The sequence below is a fragment of the Somniosus microcephalus genome, chromosome 8 (genome assembly GCF_052327205.1).
Source record: "Somniosus microcephalus isolate GS21.2 chromosome 8, FLI_Smic_1.0, whole genome shotgun sequence".
In the NCBI taxonomy this organism is placed as follows: Eukaryota; Metazoa; Chordata; class Chondrichthyes; order Squaliformes; family Somniosidae; genus Somniosus; species Somniosus microcephalus.
This window is the reverse complement of record NC_140994.1, coordinates 269,898,842-269,922,970: the sequence shown is the minus strand read 5'-3', so window position 1 is coordinate 269,922,970 and position 24,129 is coordinate 269,898,842. Positions and strand designations below refer to the sequence as shown.

The window sequence follows — 24,129 nt, the reverse complement described above, 5'->3', positions numbered from 1 at the left end:
CGGATCAGCCATGATCCTATTGAATGGCGGAGCAGGCCCAAGGGGCCGTATGGCCTACTCCTGCTCCTACTTCTTATGTTCTTATGTTCCAAGTCCAAATCTGCTCACTGAACAAACCGAGATCACCATTCACTTTCATTCTACACGGCAGCAAAAACCCGACGAACACCGACCTCGTCAATTCGGAAAATGAGTTGGGGGAATATTCGGAGACCGGACAAACCGTTTTCTACCAGTTAAAGATCAGTCAACAAGGACCTGTGGTTTCAGCCTCCAAGCTTCTTAAAGGATGAGTGTGATTAGAGAAAGACGTTTGTCAGATGTCTCAGCCTTCAAGAAGTATATAAGTACATAAAAACATAAGAATTAGGAGCTGGAGTCGGCCATTCGGCCCCTCGAGCCTGCTCCGCCATTCAATAAGATCATGGCTGATCTTCGACCTCAACTCCACTTTCCCGCCCGATCTCCTTAACCCTCGACAATTCCCCTAGAGTCCAAAAATCTATCGATCTCAGTCTGGAATATACTCAACAGAAGCTCTTGTTGAGATAGTTTGTAGAAATGAAGACAGCCAAGAATATTGTTTGGAGGGAGGCAAAGGAAAGGTAGAATCACCTGGAGAAAAAGTATAGCAAGAAATGATATCGAGTCAGTCCTGGGGACGCAGCGGACACACCGAGATTGTTTATGACACTCGGTCTCCACCCCATGAACCCCACAAGCAGGGCAAAACCCTGCTACTATCAGTCTCCAAACCAGCTGAAGTCTGGTAAACAACATCGAAGCCCATCCCTCCAGTCCCCTAACTCTCCCATCGAAGCCCATCCCTCCAGTCCCCTAACTCTCCCATCGAAGCCCATCCCTCCAGCCCCCTAACTCTCCCATCGAAGCCCATCCCTCCAGCCCCCTAACTCTCCCATCGAAGCCCATCCCTCCAGTCCCCTAACTCTCCCATCGAAGCCCATCCCTCCAGTCCCCTAACTCTCCCATCGAAGCCCATCCCTCCAGTCCCCTAACTCTCCCATCGAAGCCCATCCCTCCAGTCCCCTAACTCTCCCATCGAAGCCCATCCCTCCAGTCCCCTAACTCTCCCATCGAAGCCCATCCCTCCAGTCCCCGAACTCTCCCATCGAACCCCATCCCTCCAGTCCCCTAACTCTCCCATCGAAGCCCATCCCTCCAGTCCCCGAACTCTCCCATCGAAGCCCATCCCTCCAGTCCCCTAACTCTCCCATCGAAGCCCATCCCTCCAGTCCCCTAACTCCCCCATCAAAGCCCATCCCTCCAGTCCCCTAACTCTCCCATCGAAGCCCATCCCTCCAGTCCCCTAACTCTCCCATCGAAGCCCATCCCTCCAGTCCCCTAACTCCCCCATCAAAGCCCATCCCTCCAGTCCCCTAACTCTCCCATCGAAGCCCATCCCTCCAGTCCCCTAACTCCCCCATCAAAGCCCATCCCTCCAGTCCCCTAACTCTCCCATCGAAGCCCATCCCTCCAGTCCCCTAACTCTCCCATCGAAGCCCATCCCTCCAGTCCCCTAACTCTCCCATCGAACCCCATCCCTCCAGTCCCCTAACTCTCCCATCGAAGCCCATCCCTCCAGTCCCCTAACTCCCCCATCAAAGCCCATCCCTCCAGTCCCCTAACTCTCCCATCGAAGCCCATCCCTCCAGTCCCCTAACTCTCCCATCGAAGCCCATCCCTCCAGTCCCCTAACACTCCCATCGAAGCCCATCCCTCCAGTACCCTAACTCTCCCATCGAACCCCATCCCTCCAGTCCCCTAACTCTCCCATCGAAGCCCATCCCTCCAGTCCCCTAACTCTCCCATCGAAGCCCATCCCTCCAGTCCCCTAACACTCCCATCGAACCCCATCCCTCCAGTCCCCTAACTCTCCCATCGAAGCCCATCCCTCCAGTCCCCTAACTCTCCCATCGAAGCCCATCCCTCCAGTCCCCTAACTCTCCCATCGAAGCCCATCCCTCCAGTCCCCTAACACTCCCATCGAACCCCATCCCTCCAGTCCCCTAACTCTCCCATCGAAGCCCATCCCTCCAGTCCCCTAACTCTCCCATCGAAGCCCATCCCTCCAGTCCCCTAACTCTCCCATCGAAGCCCATCCCTCCAGTCCCCTAACTCTCCCATCGAAGCCCATCCCTCCAGCCCCCTAACTCTCCCATCGAAGCCCATCCCTCCAGTCCCCTAACTCTCCCATCGAAGCCCATCCCTCCAGCCCCCTAACACTCCCATCGAAGCCCATCCCTCTAGTCCCCTAACTCTCCCATCGAAGCCCATCCCTCCAGCCCCCTAACACTCCCATCGAAGCCCATCCCTCCAGTCCCCTAACACTCCCATCGAAGCCCATCCCTCCAGTCCCCTAACTCTCCCATCGAAGCTCATCCCTCCAGTCCCCTAGCTATCTGTGAAGCTTCCTTGCTGACCTCTCTAATCAGTCCGAGCCCCCCCCCCGATGATCTTGCCTGATAATCTGTCATGAAATTGTCAAACACCTTTCCCATGTGTGTTTGAAATAGTTTTGATTTGCTTTTAGTTATTTCCAGATCCAAGATCCCAGGGGTCGGTGTCGATGCCCCACACGCACCTCCTCCAGCCGACATCATCGCACCCCATCAAATTCTAATTCTCAAACCACCAGGCTGGGATTTGAACTCCGGATTATTAGGCCAATAACAGACCAGGACACTGCCGCACTCATCGGGGGGGAGGGCAACTCTGGGATTTTCCAGAATGTGCCGCCAGTGACCATTTCTCACTGCGGTTCTCACCAAGGCTTGTTCGATCAGCAGACAGAAGAGGATTGCGTTGCCAACCTCCCGGAGACTCTGGAACACATCGGTCTTCAGCTCCGCGTATTCAATGATGTCCTTGAGCTGGTGGTGGAAAAACTCCAGGATTCCTGGAACAGAGACAGTGGCGGGTCAGAGTCTGCGACACCTTCCCGTCTCATTACACACGCAACGGCATCCAGTCCGAGGCACCCCCGAGCTCCGTCACACTGACCCCCGACCCCTTCACACTGACCCCCGAACCCGGCCCACTCACCCCCCCCATCACACTGACCCCCGTCACACTGTCCCCCGAACCCCTTCACACTGACCCCCGAACCCCGCCCACTGACCTCCACATCACACTGACCCCCGAACCTAGCCCACTGACCCCCGTCACACGGTATCCAGTCCGAGGCACCGCCGAGCTCCGTCGCACTGACCCCTGAACCTGGCCCACTGACCCCCCCGTCACACTGACCCCCGACCCCATTCACGCTGACCCCCCATCACACTGACCCCCGAACCTGGCCCAATGACCCCCCGTCACACTGACCCCCGACCTCCCCGACCCCCCCATCACACTGACCCCCGAACCCCAAACCCGGCCCTCTGACCGCCCCGTCACACTGACCCCCGAACCTGGCCCACTGACACCCCCGTCACACTGACCCCCGACCCCGGCCCACTGATCCCCAAACCTGGCCCACTGACCCCCCCCGTCACACTCACCCCCGACCTCCCCGTCACATTGACCCCCGAACCTGGCCCACTGACCCCCCCCGTCACACTGACCCCCGAACCTGACCCACTGACGCCCTCTTCACGCTGACCCCCGAACCCGGCCCACTAACACCTCCGTCACATTGACCCCCGACCCCCTTCACACTGACCCCCGACCCCCCCATCACACTGACCTCCAAACCTGGCCCACTGACCCCCCATCACATTGAACCCTGACCCCCTTCACACTGATCTCCGAACCCGGCCCACAGACCCCCCCGACCCCGTCACACTGACCCCCGACCCCCGAGTCACACTGACCCTCGAACCCGGCCCACTGACCCCCAACCCCTGTTTCTCCAATCCCCGCTCTCCATGTCCAATCGCCTCCCGCTATTCTGCCCCCTCGGTGAAGCAGCTCGTACTATTTTCTTACATTAAACGGTTCAGTGTGATGGCAAAATTGCCTAAAGATTATAAATGTTTGGAAATATTAGCGCCAGACATTGGGGAAAATTTCCTCGCTGTAACGCATCATAAACCCGTCCTTTTTCAGAGTTTCATTACAAGTGGTGCGCTGAGAATAACCAAAGAGTGAACAAAATAAAAAAAGAGTCGTTTGGTTTCGATTAATATCTGGCTGGAATGTGCTGCCTGAAAGGGCAGTGGGAGCAGATTCAATAGCAACTTTTTCAAGTATTTATCCAATTCCCTTTTGAAAGAAAATGTGCAGGGCTGTGGGGAACGAGCAGGGCGGGAGTGGGACTAATTGGAGAGCTCGTTCAAAGAGCCGGCACAGGCACGATGGGTCGAATGGCCTCCTCCGGCGCTGTAATGTTCTATGAGCTAAATGGTGCCGGTGTGTGGGGTTACTCGGGGTCACACATGGCCAATCGGCGATCTATGTGTCAGGGGTTGCGGATAGGTTTCTGGTCCACATTCCCCGGGTCCTCGGCCCCTCGCGCTCACTGTTCACTGACCCGGGGACCCGTACTCATGGCGGGGCAGGCGGCAGATCTTCGGCATCACCTCGATCAGTGTCTTCACGTACTGCAAGATGGTGCCCTGTAACTGTGGGGGAGAATCAGACAGGACGCATTAGACACCGTGGCCCTGTGTGACTGGACCTCCGATAACCCCACACCCGAACCCATGACCTTCCGAACCCATGACCCCGCGCCCTCCCGAACCCGCGACCGCCTGAACCCGCGACCCCGCGCCCTCCCGAACCCATGACCCCGCGCCCTCCCGAACCCGTGACCCCACGCCCTCCCGAACCCGCGACACTACGCCCTCCAGAACCCATGACCCCGCGCCCTCCCGAACCCGCGACCCCACGCCCTCCCGAACCCGTGACACCACGCCCTCCCGAACCCGCGACCCCACGCCCTCCTGAACCCGTGACCCCACGCCCTCCTGAACCCGTGACCCCACGCCCTCCCGAACCCGCGACCCCACGCCCTCCCGAACCCGTGACACCACGCCCTCCCGAACCCGCGACCGCCTGAACCCGCGACCCCACGCCCGCCTGAACCCGCGACACCCCTGCCCTCCCTAACTCGTGACCCCACGCCCTCCCGAACCCGTGACCCCACGCCCTCCCGAACCCGCGACACCCCTGCCCTCCCTAACTCGTGACCCCACGCCCTCCCGAACCCGTGACCCCACGCCCTCCCGAACCCGTGACCCCGCGCCCTCCCGAACCCGTGACCCCACGCCCTCCCGAACCCGCGACCCCCCCGTAACCCCTGCCCTCCCGAACCCCCGACCTCCCGAACCCCCCACTGCGTTTCCTACATTACAACAGCGACTACATTTCAAAAAGTACTTCATTGGCTGCAAAGTGCTTTGGGACGTCCGGAGGTCATGAAAGGCGCTGGAGAAATGCAAGTTTATCTTTTCTTTAGGCTCTCTCTTGTAGCAGATGGTTAATTACCAGGCTTTTGACGATTTTCAGTAGCTCCTCCATCACCACAGCAATACCCTGGTACCCCAGCAACCGGCAGATGGTCTTGAAGTGAGGGGGACCCACAAAGTTGCGGAAGACGCTGTAAATGTGCGTGAAGGCAATGTTCAGGGGCTGAAGAGGGAGAGTCCAGAAGAAAGAGAGTCAGACAGGAATGAGGGAGTGGGGTCTGTAACTTTAACCATGAGTAACCCAGTAAAAGCACAGCGGTCTGAAGCAGTTCTTTGAAGGTGATCCCTTGGGGTTTCTGTTATTATCTGATGTGTATCGCACTGTCACTTACAACAACAGCAATCCCACAGTCCCATCGGAGCGGCCAGGTTTGATGGGGACACGGGTTGGAGCTAGAGATGTAGCCCTGATTCGCCAGTCCGTGCCCCCTTCAAGCACAGCTCCCCGTTGGGAGCGAGGGATTGGGGAATTTACTCCGAGGTCTCCTCAGTTCCAGATTCATATCACACAGTGCTCATACTGCGATGTGCCTTCATTATAATTCACCCAGAGAGTGGTGAGAATGTGGAACTCGCTACCACAGGGCATGGTTGAGGCGAATAGTATCGATACATTTAATGGGAAGCTGGATAAACACATGAGGGAGAAAGGAATAGAAGGATACCAGACTGATACCTGGGATGGCGGGAATGACGTATGAGGAGAGATTGGGTTTATACTCGCTGGAGTTTAGAAGAATGAGAGGGGATCTCATTGAAACTTATAAAATTCTAACAGGACTAGACAGACTAGACGCAGGAAGGATGTTCCCGATGGCGGGGGAGTCTAGAACCAGGGGTCACAGTCTAAAGATAAGGGGTAAGCCATTTAGGACAGAGATGAGGAGGAATTTCTTCACCCAGAGAGTGGTGAACCTGTGGAATTCTCTACCACAGAAGGCAGTTGAGGCCAATTCATTAAATATATTCAAGAAGGAGTTAGATATATTTCTTGAGGCTAAGGGGATCAAGGGATATGGGGAGAAGGCAGGGACAGGGTACTGAATTTGGATGATCAGCCATGATCGCATTGAATGGCGGAGCAGGCTCGAGGGGCTGAATGGCCTACTCCTGCTCCTATCTTCTATGTTTCGATGTTTCGATGATATGCTGATGGGGTTAGTTGAAGAGGGGTGGGAGGAGGCTCGTGTGGAGCATAAACACTGGCATGGTCCTGTTGGACCGAATGGCCTGTTTCTGTGCTGTAGAATCGACGTAATTCTATGTAAAAAATGGGAAGGTTTGGAATATTTTCGGATTGCGATATGAGCGTTTGCACTGGACTAACCAGGCTGGTGTGTAGAGGTTTAGTGTTGGACCCAAGACCCTGGTAAACAATTAGCCATTTGCTCAGTGTCATTTTCTGACTCCGCACTGTGGCAGGGAGACTGTCAGAATACCAGGAGAACTGCACCTGACTTACTGAGCAAAATGGTCAGGAAATCATCGACAGCACAAGACTTAATTTCCAATATGTTGCCCCAGTCAACAATCACCTACACGAAGACGGAAAACTATCTCCAGGGTGCAGAGATGACGAACCATAGCCCAAGAGAAGGCCGGTTGGCCCAACAAACTACACTTTCCACCAGGTACAGTCGACCGGGTCACGGACTCTACGTTCTTTGCACCAAGCATTGAACCAGGATTCCCTCCCACCTATTTCCATGGTTCAGGTAGATGTTGAAGATCCCACAGCACTATTGGAAGAAGAGCAGGACATTCCCCCCGGTGCTCCGGCCAGCATTCCTCCCTCAAACACCCCACAAAAATAAACAGATTATGAGGTCATCCATCTTGTTGCTGCCAGTGGGACCTTGCTGATACACAGCTGGAGCACTGTGCACAGTTCTGGTCTCCTTACCTAAGGATATACTTGCCTTAAAGGGGATGCAAGGAAGGTTCACTACATTGATTCCTGGGATGAGAGGGCTGTCCTATGAGGAGAGATTGTGTAGAATGGGCCGATACTCTCTGGAGTTTAGAAGAATGAGAGGTGATCTCATTGAAACATACAAGATTCTGAGGGGGATTGACAGGGTAGATGCTGAGAGGCTGTTTCCCCTGGCTGGAGAGTCTAGAACCCGGGGGCAGAGTCTCAGGATAAGGTGTCGGCCATTGTGGACTGAGATGAGGAGGAATTTCTTCACTCAGAGGGTGGTGAATCTTTGGAATTCTCTGCCCCAGAGGGCTGTGGAGGCTCAATCGTTCAGTATATTCAAGATAGAGATCGACAGATTTTTGGATATTAAGGGAATCAAGGGATATGGGGATAGTGCAGGAAAGTGGAGTTGAGGTCGATATTCAACCATGATCTCATTGAATGGCGGAGCAGGCTCGAGGGGCCGAATGGCCGACTCCTGCTCCTATTTCTTATGTTATGATGGCTGCCATGTCGCCCTTCACAAGTGACTGAACTTCAAAGAGTGATTGGTTACATGAATCACACACCAGAACACGCTAGGCACATGTGGAGAACACACCCAAACATACCCGTCAAAAAATATCATTTTTTAAGCTGTTCAGTAAAGCATAAAATGTAAAACTTAAAGAAAATAAAAATGGTGCTTAGAAGTTTCCGGATTGTGAATAGAGTGAAGCTATAATTTATTCCAGCGTCACATGATTAACCAGCCAGTCGGTCAGGTCCGACTCACCTTTGACCCATACAGGTAATATGGCTGGACACTGGCAGGCTTGTCCCGCTGTGGCTCATCTGTAAAGGGAATCGCTGTCCGAACAAACCTGCATTTGAAAAAAAGGTTGTTTCACTACAAGAGAAGCAAAGGTCAGGGATGGTGATACACTGTCCCGTCAAACACTCCCAGGGCAGGTACAGCACGGGTTAGATACAGGGTAAAGCTCCCTCTACACTGTCCCGTCAAACACTCCCAGGGCAGGTACAGCACGGGTTAGATACAGAGTAAAGCTCCCTCCACACTGTCCCGTCAAACACTCCCAGGGCAGGTACAGCACGGGTTAGATACAGAGTAAAGCTCCCTCTACACTGTCCCATCAAACACTCCCAGGGCAGGTACAGCATGGTTTAGATACAGAGTAAAGCTCCCTCTACACTGTCCCATCAAACACTCCCGGGGCAGGTACAGCACAGGTTAGATACAGAGTGAAGCTCCCTCTACACTGTCCCATCAAACACTCCCAGGGCAAGTACAGCACGGGTTAGATACAGAGTAAAGCTCCATAATGGTCCAAATTATCTTGGTTCGAATCTCGTGAACATAAATTTGTGAAAATAAATTTTGACAAAGTTGTCACCCAGCTTAATAAGCAAATCTGAACACAACCGAATAAGTTTTGTTTGATAATTGCTCCTGTGAAGCACCTTGGGGCATTTTACTACGTTAAAGATGCTATATAAATGCAGGTTGTTGTAATTCTACTATACCAGGAGTGTCACACTATGAGAAACCTCCATCCACCTCCTCTGCAGCCTTTCCAAAGTGACAAGAGGCACAATCAGGTGCAGAGATTTGGAGATGTCACCAGGAACAATCCCTGGATTTCGAATGCAGAGGAGAGGAGCCTGGCACAAATGCCCTCCGCCCGACAAATGATCGGGCGACACCGGCCGACCGGGCGGGCGACACTGATCGGGCGACACTGACCGATCGATCGGGAGACACTGACCGATTGGTTGAGCCGTTGTAGCAGTAATTGGGCAGGAAGTCGAAGTTGAGTTCCCAGAAGACATGGAGAGTGATCCGTCCGTACGGAGCAGACACGTTGTGATTGGCCTCTCTGAACATGGCGTCGAAGTTGTCCAGGGTCATGTGTTTGGACAGGAGGCGATGAGTGAGTCGGTTGACCTCAAACAGCCACTCCAGTTCCTGCGGGGGCGGAAGAGGAGAGAGTTTCATCAACGACCCATTCCTACCCCACCTCCTACAATTTCATCCCCATCCCTGCTCTCCTAAAAGTGCTGACGCTCACTAGACAGAGATACCCGTTCCCCCCCCCCTCGGTACCTCACCCGCAAAGTCATTCTGTGCGCTAGCAGTGACTGCTGTCGGGCTATCGACCACGTGAGATATCGCAAGCAAGCCCAGGTTTGTTTTCCCCGATGTCCACACACAGATCAGGCCGCCGGGGCCACCTGAACATGAGGAACAGGAGTCGGCCATTCGGCCCCTCCAGCCTGCTCCGCCATTCAATAAGACCACGGCTGGTCTTCTGAAGCAAGAAGCCAGGCTGATGATCCATGGGTTCGGGGCAGGAGAGAAACCGCTGCTGCCTTGGGGCACGCGGTCAAGTTCAGCGAACTCCGTCCAGACAGGGGGAGGGAAGCTGGGATTGTAAATGGTAAGCCATTTAGGACAGAGATGAGGAGGAATTTCTTCACCCAGAGAGTGGTGAACCTGTGGAATTCTCTACCACACAAGGCAGTTGAGGCCAATTCATTAAATATATTCAAGAAGGAGTTGGATATATTTCTTAAGGCTAAAGGGATCAAGGGATATGGGGAGAAAGCAGGGACAGGGTACTGAATTTGGATGATCAGCCATGATCTCATTGAATGGCGGAGCAGGCTCAAGGGGCCGAATGGCCTACTCCTGCTCCTATCTTCTGTGTTTCTCTGTTTAGTCCCCAATGCTCCATATTCTGCACCGACTTTCCCAACAGTGTTCAAATACTGAGAGGGAGTGTAGGGAAGCTCTTTGCTTCGAGTTGTCAGCCCATGGAACTAAACCTGTTAACACATCAGTTAAAAAGGTAACTTCCTATGAACACATTTACCCGCTAACTTTGCTGTGTCACTTCTAGACTCTGGTTGTATTTACCGTAACACAGGAACACATCAGCCCCCCACTCCCGCCTCACCCCACATTATCTCCCAGCTCTATGAAGCTGATCTGCTTACCACAACAGACGTCAAGTCCTCGCTCTCGAACCTGCTGATGGCGTGATCCAGTGACTTGTACATGGCAGCTGAAATTCTCTGAGTGATGAGCCTGTTCAGGTCGATGGACCTCCCCAAGAGCTGGAGAAAAACATCAACGGGTCAAACCCAGCCCATCACAATTTTCACACTTCCTCTTCTAATGTCAGCTGTGGCGGACACTCCCAGTGCAGTACTGAGGGAGCGCCGCACTGTCGGAGGGGCAGTACTGAGGGAGCGCCGCACTGTCGGAGGGGCAGTACTGAGGGAGCGCCGCACTGTCGGAGGGGCAGTACTGAGGGAGCGCCGCACTGTCGGAGGGGCAGTACTGAGGGAGCGCCGCACTGTCGGAGGGGCAGTACTGAGGGAGTGCTGCACTGTCAGAGGTGCCGTCTTTTGGATGAGATGTTAAATCGAGGCCCCGTCTGCCCTCTCAGGTGGACGTAAAAGAGCCCACGGCCACTATTTCGAAGAGGAGCAGGGGGGAGTTATCCAGAGTGTCCTGGGGCCAATATTTATCCCTCAATCAACATCACTAAAACAGATGATCCGGTCATTATCACATTGCTGTTTGTGGGAGCTTGCTGTGCCCAAATTGGCTGCCGTGTTTCCTACATTACAACAGTGACTACACTTCAAAAAAGTACTTCATTGGCTGTGAAGCTTTGAGACGTCCGGTGGTGGTGCAAGGCGCTATAGAAATGCAAGTCTTTCTTTCTTTTAGAGGCACCGTGTCCTCTTCTAGAGTTCCACTTGTGGAAGATTCCCCTCAGAACCTCACCCACGTCACCATTCAACAAGTGTGAGCACCCAGACAGCACCAGTCCGCCAGACGATGGAGGGCACCGGTGCCCGCTGGTTACTGTGGTGGATCAGCAACCCAGAGGCCGAGAGTTCAAATCCCACCATGGACCTTGACAGCTGTTAAAGGTGACTATGAACAAGAAAGGTTCTGATTTACAAGACCCCGAATATTCTTCATCTCTTAAAGGACCTATTCTCTTTCCTTGGGCAAACGTCAGCAGGTGTTCTGCTACAGAGAGCGATACGGTAGTGTAGTGAACATAACAACATAAGAATTAGGAGCAGGAGCCAGCCATTCGGCCCCTCGAGCCTGCTTCGCCATTCAATAAGATCGTGGCTGATCATCGACCTCAACTCCACTTTTCTGCCCGATCTCCATATCCCTCGATTCCCCTAGAGTCCAAAAATCTATCGATCTCAGCCTTGAATATACTCAACGACTGAGCCTGCACAGCCCTCTGGGGCAGAGAATTCCAAAGATTCACCACCCTCTGAGTGAAGAAATTTCTCCTCATCTCAGTCCTAAATGGCCGACCCCTTATCCTGAGACTGTGACCCCTGGTTCTAGACTCTCCAGCCAGGGGGAAACAACCTCTCAGCATCTACCCTGTCAATCCCCCTCAGAATCTTGTATGTTTCAATGAGATCACCTCTCATTCTTCTAAACTCCAGAGAGTATCGGCCCATTCTACACAATCTCTCCTCATAGGACAGCCCTCTCATCCCAGGAATCAATCTAGTGAACCTTCGTTGCACCGCCTCCAAGGCAAGTATATCCTTCCTTAGATAAGGAGACCAAAACTCTGCCCAGTACTCCAGGTGTGGTCTCACCAAGGCCCTGTACAATTGTAGCAAGACTTCCTCACTCTTATACTCCAACCCCCTGCAATAAAGGCCAACATGCCATTTGCCTTCCTTATTGCTTGCTGTACCTGCATGCTAGCTCTGTGTTTCCTGTACGAGGACACCCAAATCTCTGTGAACACCAACATTTAGTAGTTTCGCACCATTTAAAAAATATTCTGTTTTTCTATTCTTCCCACCAAAGTGAATAATCTCACATTTCCCCACATTATACTCCATCTGCCGCCTCACTGCCCACTCACTCAGTCTATCTATATCCCTTAGCAGACTCTGTGTTCTCCTCACAGCTTACTGTCCCACCTAGCTTTGTATCATCAGTAAACTTGGATACATTACACTCGGTCTCTTCATCTAGGTCATTAATATAGATTGTAAATATTAATGGTTCTGTTACTGGATTAATAAACTAGAGTCAAATCCCCATGTGGCCAGTTTGAGAATTTGAAATAAGTTTAAATTAAAAGAATCTGTAAATAAAAATCTGGTCACAGTGAAAGTGACCGTGAGGCTGTCGGATTGTGTAAAAACCCATCTGGTTCACTAATGTCCCTTAGGGACGGAAACCTGCCGTCCTTACCCGGTCTGGGCCTATAGGTGACTCCAGTCCCACACCATCGTGGGTGACTCTGAACTGCCCTCTGAAGTGGCCGAGTGAGACACTCAGTTTGTATCAAACCCGCTCCCAGCGGTTCAAGAAGGCGGCCCACCCCCACCTTCTCAGGGCAACTGGGGATGGGCAATAAATGCCGGCCTTTCCAGCGACGCCCACATCCCCAGAAGATAAAAAGCATCCCAGCTCCATGTGATCCAGGTCTCCACACCCACTCTTTCACTGAATCTGGATCAGGAACCCTGGCCGAGTTTATCCCTTTCTTGGGAGCGGGGAGAGCCAATATAGGGCCGTTATCACCACGTTGGCGGAGGTCACAGGTCGGGGGGGGGGGGGGGGTCGAGCCTGAATGTCAGCCCATGGGGCTCAGTTCCACACGGAGCGGTGCATCTGCTCACTGAGCCATTGGGGCAGCCTGATCCCTGGAGCTAAACCTCTCCGCGCTCGGTACCTGTACGTGTCTTTGTTTCAGTAACGTCTCGTAGCGATTGGACGGTGGGTACGGGATGATGACGCCATAGTTCTTGCATTCTGCCCGGAATCTTTTATCCAACAAAACACTTTGAAGGAGAAGAGAAAATATAATGTCACTACTTCGTAACCTCATGAAGAGTCTTTAGACGATTCCCAAATGTAACTCCAAACAAAACCCAGAGGCCATCCTAGGAGCGGCACATTAACTTCAGGTTAGTACAAGAAGGAGAAAGTGAAACGATTATTACATCAGAAGTCTGAAGTGATACATTTTGGTCAGAAGAACGAGGAGAGGCAATATAAACTAAAGGGTACAATCCTGGGGGGGTGCATGAACAGAGAGACCTGGGGGGGTGCGTGCACAGAGAGACCTGGGGGGGTGCATGCACAGAGAGACCTGGGGGGGTGCGTGCACAGAGAGACCTGGGGGGGTGCGTGCACAGAGAGACCTGGGGGGGTGCATGAACAGAGAGACCTGGGGAGGTGTGCACAGAGAGACCTGGGGGGGTGCGTGCACAGAGAGACCTGGGGGGGTGCGTGCACAGAGAGACCTGGGGGGGGGTGTGCACAGAGAGACCTGGGGGGGTGCGTGCACAGAGAGACCTGGGGGGGTGTGCACAGAGAGACCTGGGGGGGTGCGTGCACAGAGAGACCTGGGGGGGTGCGTGCACAGAGAGACCTGGGGGGGTGCGTGCACAGAGAGACCTGGGGGGGGGTGTGTGCACAGAGAGACCTGGGGGAGTGCGTGCACAGAGAGACCTGGGGGGGGGTGTGTGCACAGAGAGACCTGGGGGAGTGCGTGCACAGAGAGACCTGGGGGGGGGTGTGTGCACAGAGAGACCTGGGGGGGTGCGTGCACAGAGAGACCTGGGGGAGTGCGTGCACAGAAAGACCTGGGGGGGGGTGTGTGCACAGAGAGACCTGGGGGAGTGCGTGCACAGAGAGACCTGGGGGGGGGTGTGTGCACAGAGAGACCTGGGGGGGTGCGTGCACAGAGAGACCTGGGGGAGTGCGTGCACAGAAAGACCTGGGGGGGGGTGTGTGCACAGAGAGACCTGGGGGGGTGCGTGCACAGAGAGACCTGGGGGGGTGCGTGCACAGAGAGACCTGGGGGGGTGCGTGCACAGAGAGACCTGGGGGGGTGTGTGCACAGAGAGACCTGGGGGGGTGTGTGCACAGAGAGACCTGGGGGGGTGTGTGCACAGAGAGACCTGGGGGGGTGTGCGTGCACAGAGAGACCTGGGGGGTGTGCACAGAGAGACCTGGGGGGGTGTGTGCACAGAGAGACCTGGGGGGTGTGCGTGCACAGAGAGACCTGGGGGGGTGTGCACAGAGAGACCTGGGGGGGTGTGCACAGAGAGACCTGGGGGGTGTGCGTGCACAGAGAGACCTGGGGGGGTGCGTGCACAGAGAGACCTGGGGGGGGTGTGCACAGAGAGACCTGGGGGGTGTGCACAGAGAGACCTGGGGGGGTGCGTGCACAGAGAGACCTGGGGGGGTGCGTGCACAGAGAGACCTGGGGGGGTGTGCACAGAGAGACCTGGGGGGTGTGCACAGAGAGACCTGGGGGGGTGCGTGCACAGAGAGACCTGGGGGGGTGCGTGCACAGAGAGACCTGGGGGGGGTGTGCACAGAGAGACCTGGGGGGTGTGCACAGAGAGACCTGGGGGGTGTGCACAGAGAGACCTGGGGGGTGTGCACAGAGAGACCTGGGGGGGGTGCACAGAGAGACCTGGGGGGGGTGCGTGCACAGAGAGACCTGGGGGGGTGCGTGCACAGAGAGACCTGGGGGGTGTGCACAGAGAGACCTGGGGGGGTGCGTGCACAGAGAGACCTGGGGGGGTGTGCACAGAGAGACCTGGGGGGTGTGCACAGAGAGACCTGGGGGGGGTGCGTGCACAGAGAGACCTGGGGGGGTGCATGCACAGAGAGACCTGGGGGGGTGCGTGCACAGAGAGACCTGGGGGGGTGTGCACAGAGAGACCTGGGGGGGTGTGCACAGAGAGACCTGGGGGGGTGTGCACAGAGAGACCTGGGGGGGTGCGTGCACAGAGAGACCTGGGGGGGTGCGTGCACAGAGAGACCTGGGGGGTGTGCACAGAGAGACCTGGGGGGTGTGCACAGAGAGACCTGGGGGGGTGCGTGCACAGAGAGACCTGGGGGGTGTGCACAGAGAGACCTGGGGGGGTGCGTGCACAGAGAGACCTGGGGGGTGCGTGCACAGAGAGACCTGGGGGGGTGCATGCACAGAGAGACCTGGGGGGGTGTGCACAGAGAGACCTGGGGGGTGTGCACAGAGAGACCTGGGGGGTGTGCACAGAGAGACCTGGGGGGGTGCGTGCACAGAGAGACCTGGGGGGTGTGCACAGAGAGACCTGGGGGGGTACGTGCACAGAGAGACCTGGGGGGGTGCGTGCACAGAGAGACCTGGGGGGGTGTGCACAGAGAGACCTGGGGGGGTGCGTGCACAGAGAGACCTGGGGGGGTGTGCACAGAGAGACCTGGGGGGGTGCGTGCACAGAGAGACCTGGGGGGGTGCGTGCACAGAGAGACCTGGGGGGGGTGTGCACAGAGAGACCTGGGGGGGTGCGCACAGAGAGACCTGGGGGGGGTGTGCACAGAGAGACCTGGGGGGGTGCGTGCACAGAGAGACCTGGGGGTGCGTGCACAGAGAGACCTGGGGGGGTGCATGCACAGAGAGACCTGGGGGGGTGCGCACAGAGAGACCTGGGGGGGTGCGTGCACAGAGAGACCTGGGGGTGCGTGCACAGAGAGACCTGGGGGGGTGCGTGCACAGAGAGACCTGGGGGGTGTGCGTGCACAGAGAGACCTGGGGGGGTGCGTGCACAGAGAGACCTGGGGGGGTGTGTGCACAGAGAGACCTGGGGGGGTGTGCACAGAGAGACCTGGGGGTGCGTGCACAGAGAGACCTGGGGGGGTGTGTGCACAGAGAGACCTGGGGGGGTGTGCACAGAGAGACCTGGGGGAGGTGTGCACAGAGAGACCTGGGGGGGGTGTGCACAGAGAGACCTGGGGGGGGTGTGCACAGAGAGACCTGGGGGGGTGCGCACAGAGAGACCTGGGGGGGTGCGTGCACAGAGAGACCTGGGGGGGTGCGTGCACAGAGAGACCTGGGGGGGTGCGTGCACAGAGAGACCTGGGGGGGTGTGCACAGAGAGACCTGGGGGGGTGCGTGCACAGAGAGACCTGGGGGGGTGTGCACAGAGAGACCTGGGGGGGTGCGTGCACAGAGAGACCTGGGGGGGTGCGTGCACAGAGAGACCTGGGGGGGGGTGTGCACAGAGAGACCTGGGGGGGTGCGCACAGAGAGACCTGGGGGGGTGCGTGCACAGAGAGACCTGGGGGGTGTGCACAAATCATTGAAGATAACAAGTTGAGAAAGCTGTTAAAAAAGCACATGGGATCTTTGGCTTCATGAATAGAGGCATGGAGTACAAAAGCAAGGAAGTTATGCTAAACCTTTATTAACAGTGGTTAGGCCTCAACTGGAATATTGTGGGAAATTCTGGACACCACTCTTTAGGAAGGATGTTGAGGTCTTGGAGAGGGGTGCAGAGGAGATTTACTAGAATGGTTCCAGGGATGAGGGACTTCAGTTATGTGGCGAGACTGGAGAGGCTGGGGTTGTTCTCCTTGGAGCAGAGAAGGTTAAGGGAGGTTTAATAGGGGTGTTCAAAATCATGAAGGAGAAATTGTTTCCAGTGGCAGGAGGGTCGGTGACCAGAGGACACAGATTGAAGGGAATTGGCAAAAGAACCAGAGGGGAGATGGGGAGAATGTTTTTACAGCGAGTTGTTGTGATCTGGAACGCGCTGCCTGAAAGGGCGGTGGAAGCAGATTCAATAGTAACTTTCAAAAGTGATTTGGATAAATACTTGAAGGGGAGAAATGTACAGGGCTATGGGGAAAGAGCAGGGGGGAGTGGGACTAATTGGAGAGCTCTTTCAAAGAGCCGGCACAGGCTCGATGGGGCGAATGGCCTCCTTGTGTGCTGTGTGATTCTACGAACACGGAATGCAACATCACAAGTGGCCATTGAGTGGGTCAAGAGCAAAGAGGTCCATACTCTACCTGCCAGCCATGGCCTTGTAATAAGCAAAGATTTGATCTGCCAACTTGTAAACAAACTGGTCGAAGCAAAGGTTCACCTAGAAAACAAGGGACTAAAGTTAGGAGGTGGAACAGTCCGCACAGTGATTCCCTACTCAATAACAATAGACAATGGGAGCTTGCTGGGCATCCACATTCCCCACGGACTGACGCAGACTGTGAGGCCCACAGGTGTGTCAGCTACTTTCTGATATGTCGCCGGGCAACTCGGGCTAACAGTCTCAGAATCACAGAAATTCACAGCACAGGAGGAGGCCATTGGGCCCATCATGTCTGTTCCGGCAGAAAGAGACCTATCTAGCCTAATCCCACTTCCCAGCTCTTGGTCCATAGCCCTGTAGGTTACGGCACTTCAAGTGCCTATCCAAGTACTTTTTAAATGCGATGAGCGTTTCTGCCTCTACCACCCTTTCAGGCAGTGAGCTCCAGACCCCCACCACCCTCTGGGTGAAAACAGTTCTCCTCAACTCCCCTCTAATCCTTCTACCAATTACTTTAAATCTGTGCCCCCTGGTTATTGACCTCTGCTAAGGGAAATAGGTCCTTCCTATCCACTCTATCTCGGCCCCTCAATTTTATACACCTCAATTAGGTCTCCCCTCAGCCTCCTCTGTTCCAAAGAAAACCACCCCAGCCTATCTCCTCACTGGTCTGGAGATACTGAGGCGCCTCACGGCGGCCATGGCTGGGACCGGCTAACTCAGCACACCTTGCTGTTCAGCGTGGCTCACAGTCACACCGGTTTACTGGAGAGAAGGAAGCAGTAAAGGTTGCTCACCTCCGCTTCGATTTCATCGTACAGGAACTGCTTCTTGAACTTTGTCAGAGTGTAGTACGCACTGTCATTGTACAGATCCAGCGGGTACAAAACGTATCTGGAAATGGGAAAGTCAACAAAGGAATTAGAAACGTTTCTTCTGGGTATATTTTGCCCAATTCCCTTCCTCAGCGGCGATACCCAGAGCCCTGATACAATTGGGAAGGAGTCAAATCATTTCTGCCTCAACGTAACTCAATTCTCACACAAAGAACACAGGATAGGAGGCCATCAGGATAATCAAGACGTCCCTCTCCATAGACCATGTCCAAGCCACCCGATCACAGACTCAACTGAACCAAACGCACGTTCGCAGAGAAACATTCTGCAAAGCTTCACCTGCCTACAGGTGGATCAGACAAATCTGTGGCTTTCTATAATGGAGTGCCCACAACTGCACACAGCCCTCTAATGGTGGCATGACCAATGCTGTGTACAAATTCATCATTTCCTCTTTGCTCTTGTACTCTACATCTCCTATTTATAAAACCCCAAACGCTTTGCCCTTTATCTGTCACTGCTATCGGAGGGGCCATCTTTTGGATGAGACGTTAAACCGAGGCCCCGTCTGCTCTCTCAGGAGGACATAAAAGATCCCACGGCCACTATTTTGAAGAGCAGGGGGAGTTCTCCCCGGTGTCCTGGCCAATATTTCTCCCTAAACCAACATCACTAAAACAGATGATCTGGTCATTTATCTCACTGCTGTTTGTGGGAGCTTGCTGTGTGTTTCCTACATTCCAAGAGTGACTGCACTTCACAAAGTAGTTCATTGGATGTGAAGAGGTTTGGGACGTCCTGAGGTGGTGAAAAGCGCTGTCAAAATGCAAGTCTTTAGATGAGGTGAGATGTTTCTGTGCAGTATCGTGACAGTGCATCTTACCCTCAAACCTACAGTACCCTCACTGCCCGACAGTACCAGCTGGACTGGATAGTTCCACACACTGCTTGTCCTGGACCGAGTCTTTAGCTCAAAGGTAGCCATTCCTTCCTCAGAGTCAGAAGGTGCAAGGTCCCAACCTCACTCCAGACAGTCCCGGCGAGAGGAGACAGGACGTCCGGCTCGGAAATCTGGGTCGACACCAATGGGATTCTCGAATCTGGTGGGTGTGGATGACCCCCGCACCGCCCCCCCCCGCCCTCATTGTATGGGTTGTGGGAGCCCATGAACCCCTCCCCCAGTATAGGACTGACCCCACTATCAGCTGGGAGAGAGATGGTCACAGCCATGGAAGGAACATTCACGTCGTGGCCTGTCACTCAACCCACAAAATCTCCCACTACTTCACACCGCTCTCCCAGGGAAGAGCAAAGATACGTAAAACCATACTCTTCATGTATTACCCTGAGCCAGATTTCAGAGGTCAGATTGAGCATCCTGTACCCGATACAGTCCATCCCCACTCCCTCGCCAGGCTGCCATTAACCGACTTAGCAACATTGCACAATACTGCAATCACAGGGGTCATCTAAACCTTCATCACTGAGAGAAAGTATTGGAAAAGACATAACAGATTTGTTGAGTTCGGTTTGCATGTCAAGAAATATTGTACTAAGAGAGCATTCCTCACTTGAATCTGTCTTTAAATTATGGGATGTCCAAAACTGGTCAGTTTAGCATTCCGGGTCCTGTTCCTGGGACTAGGGACAGGGTCACTGGCAAGGCTTGGAAGCTAAGCAGAGCCAGGCCTGGTTAGTACCTGGAGGGGTGACCATCAGGGAAGACCAGGTGCAGAAGGTCACGGAAGGAGCCCCGAGGAGGGGCGGTTGGTGAGAAGGTCACGGAAGGAGCCCCGGGAGGAGCGGCTAGTGAGCAGGCCCGGGCGTTGGGCTGAAGATTGTCGGACAGGAGGAATGGTGGAAATGGAATGGCGGCGCGCACCGACGCAGCGGCTTTGCTTCTCCCAGTCATGGGAGCTTGCAAGATCACATTTCGTTGTTCATGTACTTGTGCAATGACAATAAAGTTGAATTATTATTATTATTATTCAGCGGTTTTGAATATTTCCTCCATTCAGTGATTTGAGAGTCTGTGTTTACAATCGTCAGAAACACTGAGGAGAGGAAACGTTCGAGATGATCACGTTACTGAATGTTTCCCCCACGGTGATTGGTGGAAAACTCAAGTGGCAGAATGCAAGAAACAAACTTTACTCCATCATAGACGGTTCTTTGGTCTCCAGAATGTGGTCAGTCAGGATCCACGGCATTGACATCTCGATGGGGAACTGGATTCTCCGGCCCATGGTCAGCTCCAGGAAGAACTCTCTGAACCAGAGCTGGGACAAATCGCAACAGTGCTGGAGGGACTCTGAAACAAGGACAATCCACAACAATCAGGTGAAACATTGCTCGAAGTAACCGCATTCACAGAGCTGGAATTAACCATCATCGAGAACACTAGGACAGGGTAGAATGAGGAAAGGACCATCAATCCCAATACTCCCACAGCCCATGTACACTCTCCCCTATCACAGACTCAACCCACCCATTTAATCTCCTCCCACAGCCCATGTACACTCTCCCCTATCACAGACTCAACCCACCCATTTAATCTCCTCCCACAGCCCATGTACACCCTCCCCTATCATGGACTCTACCCACCCATTTAATCTCCTCCCTCAGCCCATGTACACTCTCCCCTATCACAGACTCCACCCACCCATTTAATCTCCTCCCACAGCCCATGTACACTCTCCCCTATCCTGGACTCTCCCCACCCATTTAATCTCCTCCCACAGCCCATGTACGCTCTCCCCACCCATTTAATCTCCTCCCACAGCCCATGTACACTCTCCCCTATCACAGACTCTACCCACCCATTTAATCTCCTCCCACAGCCCATGTACACTCTCCCCTATCATGGACTCTCCCCACCCATTGAATCTCCTCCCACAGCCCATGTACACTCTCCCCTATCATGGACTCTACCCACCCATTTAATCTCCTCCCACAGCCCATGTACACTCTCCCCTATCATGGACTCTCCCCACCCATTTAATCTCCTCCCACAGCCCATGTACACTCTCCCCTATCATGGACTCTCCCCACCCATTTAATCTCCTCCCACAGCCGCTTGAATATGTTGATGTGGGGGCCGAATGCTGGTTTTAGGTGGCTGCCCAGGATGCCTATATGGGTCCCACGAATTTAGCAATCGGCCCAAAACCCATGCAGATTGGGCGCAGTCGATCCCACAGCTGTGTTTTGCACCCGAAAAACAGACACAATGCAGAACGATTTCAACTCAATGTCCTTTTATGAATCAATTGTTCAATAATCTACACTGAGCCGTGAATAATCGAACGGTCTGAATCGGAGACACTGCACTTCCTGAGATCCAGTCGGCAGTTTTATTCAGATATTGGGCTGTACACAAGACCCGAAGGACCACCTTGGACCCCCAGAATTTTCCATTTTGAAAATCATTCTGTTTGTTGTTTTTCTCTCCTTTTCACAGACGTTACATAAATCGCGACACAGCCAGGATTCTCCACAGAAGAGACGCAGTTTTCAGTTTTTAAACGAGTGTTTTGTGGGCTGGAGGGTTACTCGGTTACCATGGGAACTATCTTGTTTCCAAGCGACGTTACAAAAAACATCCTCCTCCGTCATTAGGCGATGTAATGACGGATTTCCTTCGACAATTTGTTGAATACAGTTTTCGGATTAAAGTTAGATTAAATGAAACATCTTTAGAAATTCATCTCCCACAATCTTGCGACAGTTAAGTTCCCATTTAGTTACCCCGTAAATACAGTAAATAGGTTTCAGAAAAAGTTCACTTGTAATCGGAAACCACATTTAGTGAATCTTCTCAATTGGTTCTATCAATAAGAAATCAATATTCAGGAGCGGGAGGCCATTCAGCCCCTCCAGCCTGTTCCGCAATTCTGTCAGAACATGGCGGATCTGTACCTCAACTCCATCAACCCGCCTTTGCTCCATATCCCTCGATAGTCTCACCCAACAAAAATCTATCGACCTCAGGTCAAAAATCTATCGACCTCAGGTCAAAAATCTATCGACCTCAGGTCTTGAAAATTTTAATTGACCCTCAGCATCCACAGCATTTTGGGGGAGAGAGTTCCAGATTTCCACCACCCTTTGTGTGAAGAAGTGCTTCCTGACATCACCCCTGAACGGCCTGGCTCTAATTTTAAGGTTCTGCCCCCCTTGTTCTGGACTCCCCCCACCAGAGGAAATAGTTTCTCTCTCTCGACCCTGTCAAATCCTTTAATCATCTCAAACACCTCGATTAGATCACCCCTTCAATTATCTAATGAATAAAATAATGAAGGGACCAGACTGTGTCCACAGGTCAGGGAGGACCACGTGTATAAGCTGCACAAGGGGAGGGCTAGGCTAGATGTCAGGAGCACCTTCTGGACCAATGGAACAGGTTGCTGGCTCGTGCAGTAAATACCGATTCACTGCAAATCTTCAGAAGGGAACTGGACTAGTTCCTGGCTGGGGCGGAGACGTTGTCAAGATCTGGGACGCACTACCTGAAAGGGCGGTGGAATCAGATTCCACAAGAACTTTCAACAGGCAATTGGACATTACATGAAGAGAACTGATTAGCAGGGCTCTGGGGAAAGAGCAGGGGGGAGTGGGACTAATTGGAGAGTGTTAAGTCTGTGTGTTCTAGTTGTATTTAAGATTAATTACTGACACAGACTACAAGAATAACGTTTCAACAGGTCTTTACTAGTTGGAGGTCAGGGCTATACTAACAGCAATATCACTACACAGTACTTATATACCGGTGGTCACCACCGGTATTACGTATACAGCAGCCAGAGAAAGTAGTACATCTCTTAAGGTGGAACAGGCTTAAGTTCTCTTAAGGTGGAACAGGTTACATACACCACAGAGAGCTCGTTCAAAGAGCTGGCACAGGCACGATGGGCCAAATGGCTTCCTTCTGTGCTGAGAGATTCTGTGACTATATAAATGTGGTAAACCACTTTTATCGTTACACTATAGTTATCACTGTTGTATTGTTATCACCGTTATCACTGTTGTATCACGATACGAGGTCGCCTCTTGTCGCGCTGTTATACCTGGGCTGACCACCTCCGACTCCGCCCATGGCTCCACCTACCTGCCCAGGTATAAAGGTAGTCGACTGGCTGGTATTCCTCCTTGTTGGACCCGATCACCCACGAGGGTGGGCTCTGTTATTTAGTCAATAAAAACCTTTAGTTACGTTCCTAACTCGTCGCTTTTTATTGGACGAATTGATAGGTATATCAATAAAGTAGGTGGAATAATAAGCGATATAACTTGCAAGCTCTCCTGGACTAGTTATGGTTACTTGAGGGGGTCAGCGAGGAATGTTCCAGATTTTTTTTCTCTCTAACTCGGCCGTGGGTTTTTATCTGAAGTCGTTCCCTCTCCCAGGAGAGGACATGACTGCTGGTGGGTGTTGGGTGTTGCAAGTTACGATGCTTAGGACATGGTGGTAGTGAAGCAGCCTGGATGGACCAGGTGGTCTTTACCTACCCTTCAACTTCTGCATGTTCTCCCAGTATCCTGACCAACATCCCCAAAAACAGACGACCTGGTCATTCAGGTCAAATTCCAAATTCCGTTTAAATTCACCCCTTCATGTTTTGGATATAATTGCTCCTGTCCTCCACCCTATCACAGAGCCCCTTTGTTCTGTCCTTCCCCCCTTCCCTTACTCTGGCTCTGCACTTGCTTAAAAACTGTTCGGGGGAAAAATTCGGTTGCTTTGCGCCTCCTGTTAGCGTCCTAACATGCACTAACGGGGCACAAAGCAACTAGCGCCCGGGCGCGGCACCGCCAGCGCCTCCCGCGAAACTCAGCGGGAGGTTAGCGGCGGCAGTAACCGTTAGCGCCCCGCGGCGCAGCGTCGCCAGCGATGACATCATTGCCGTGCACAGCACCCCGCTCGCGATTTTCGGTGGCACCCCTGACTTACTGCCAGACGCTATGTCTGACAGGGTCCAGGGGGCCTACCTGCGGCCGGGGCGGCGCTAGTTAAAGGGGAGGTGCCGGGTGGCCATTTTTGTTGCTGGCCGCCTGCCAGCCCCTGCCC

The 24,129-nt window shown here is 53.6% G+C and overlaps 1 protein-coding gene across 2 annotated transcripts in view; it reads right to left on the bottom strand.

Moving 5' to 3' along the window:
* cyfip2 (cytoplasmic FMR1 interacting protein 2) overlaps positions 1-24,129 on the bottom strand; it is a 127,218-nt gene that overhangs the window by 27,663 nt on the left and 75,426 nt on the right. For both annotated transcript variants that reach the window (XM_085996071.1, XM_085996072.1), the window contains exons 17-26: positions 20,217-20,373; positions 18,024-18,120; positions 17,207-17,283; positions 13,092-13,200; positions 10,345-10,464; positions 9,114-9,313; positions 8,123-8,210; positions 5,446-5,589; positions 4,490-4,580; positions 2,787-2,917 (exon numbers count right to left, since the gene is read on the bottom strand). In XM_085996071.1, the coding sequence (XP_085852197.1) occupies positions 2,787-2,917; positions 4,490-4,580; positions 5,446-5,589; positions 8,123-8,210; positions 9,114-9,313; positions 10,345-10,464; positions 13,092-13,200; positions 17,207-17,283; positions 18,024-18,120; positions 20,217-20,373 (1,214 nt within the window). The remainder of the gene's footprint in view (positions 1-2,786; positions 2,918-4,489; positions 4,581-5,445; positions 5,590-8,122; positions 8,211-9,113; positions 9,314-10,344; positions 10,465-13,091; positions 13,201-17,206; positions 17,284-18,023; positions 18,121-20,216; positions 20,374-24,129) is intronic.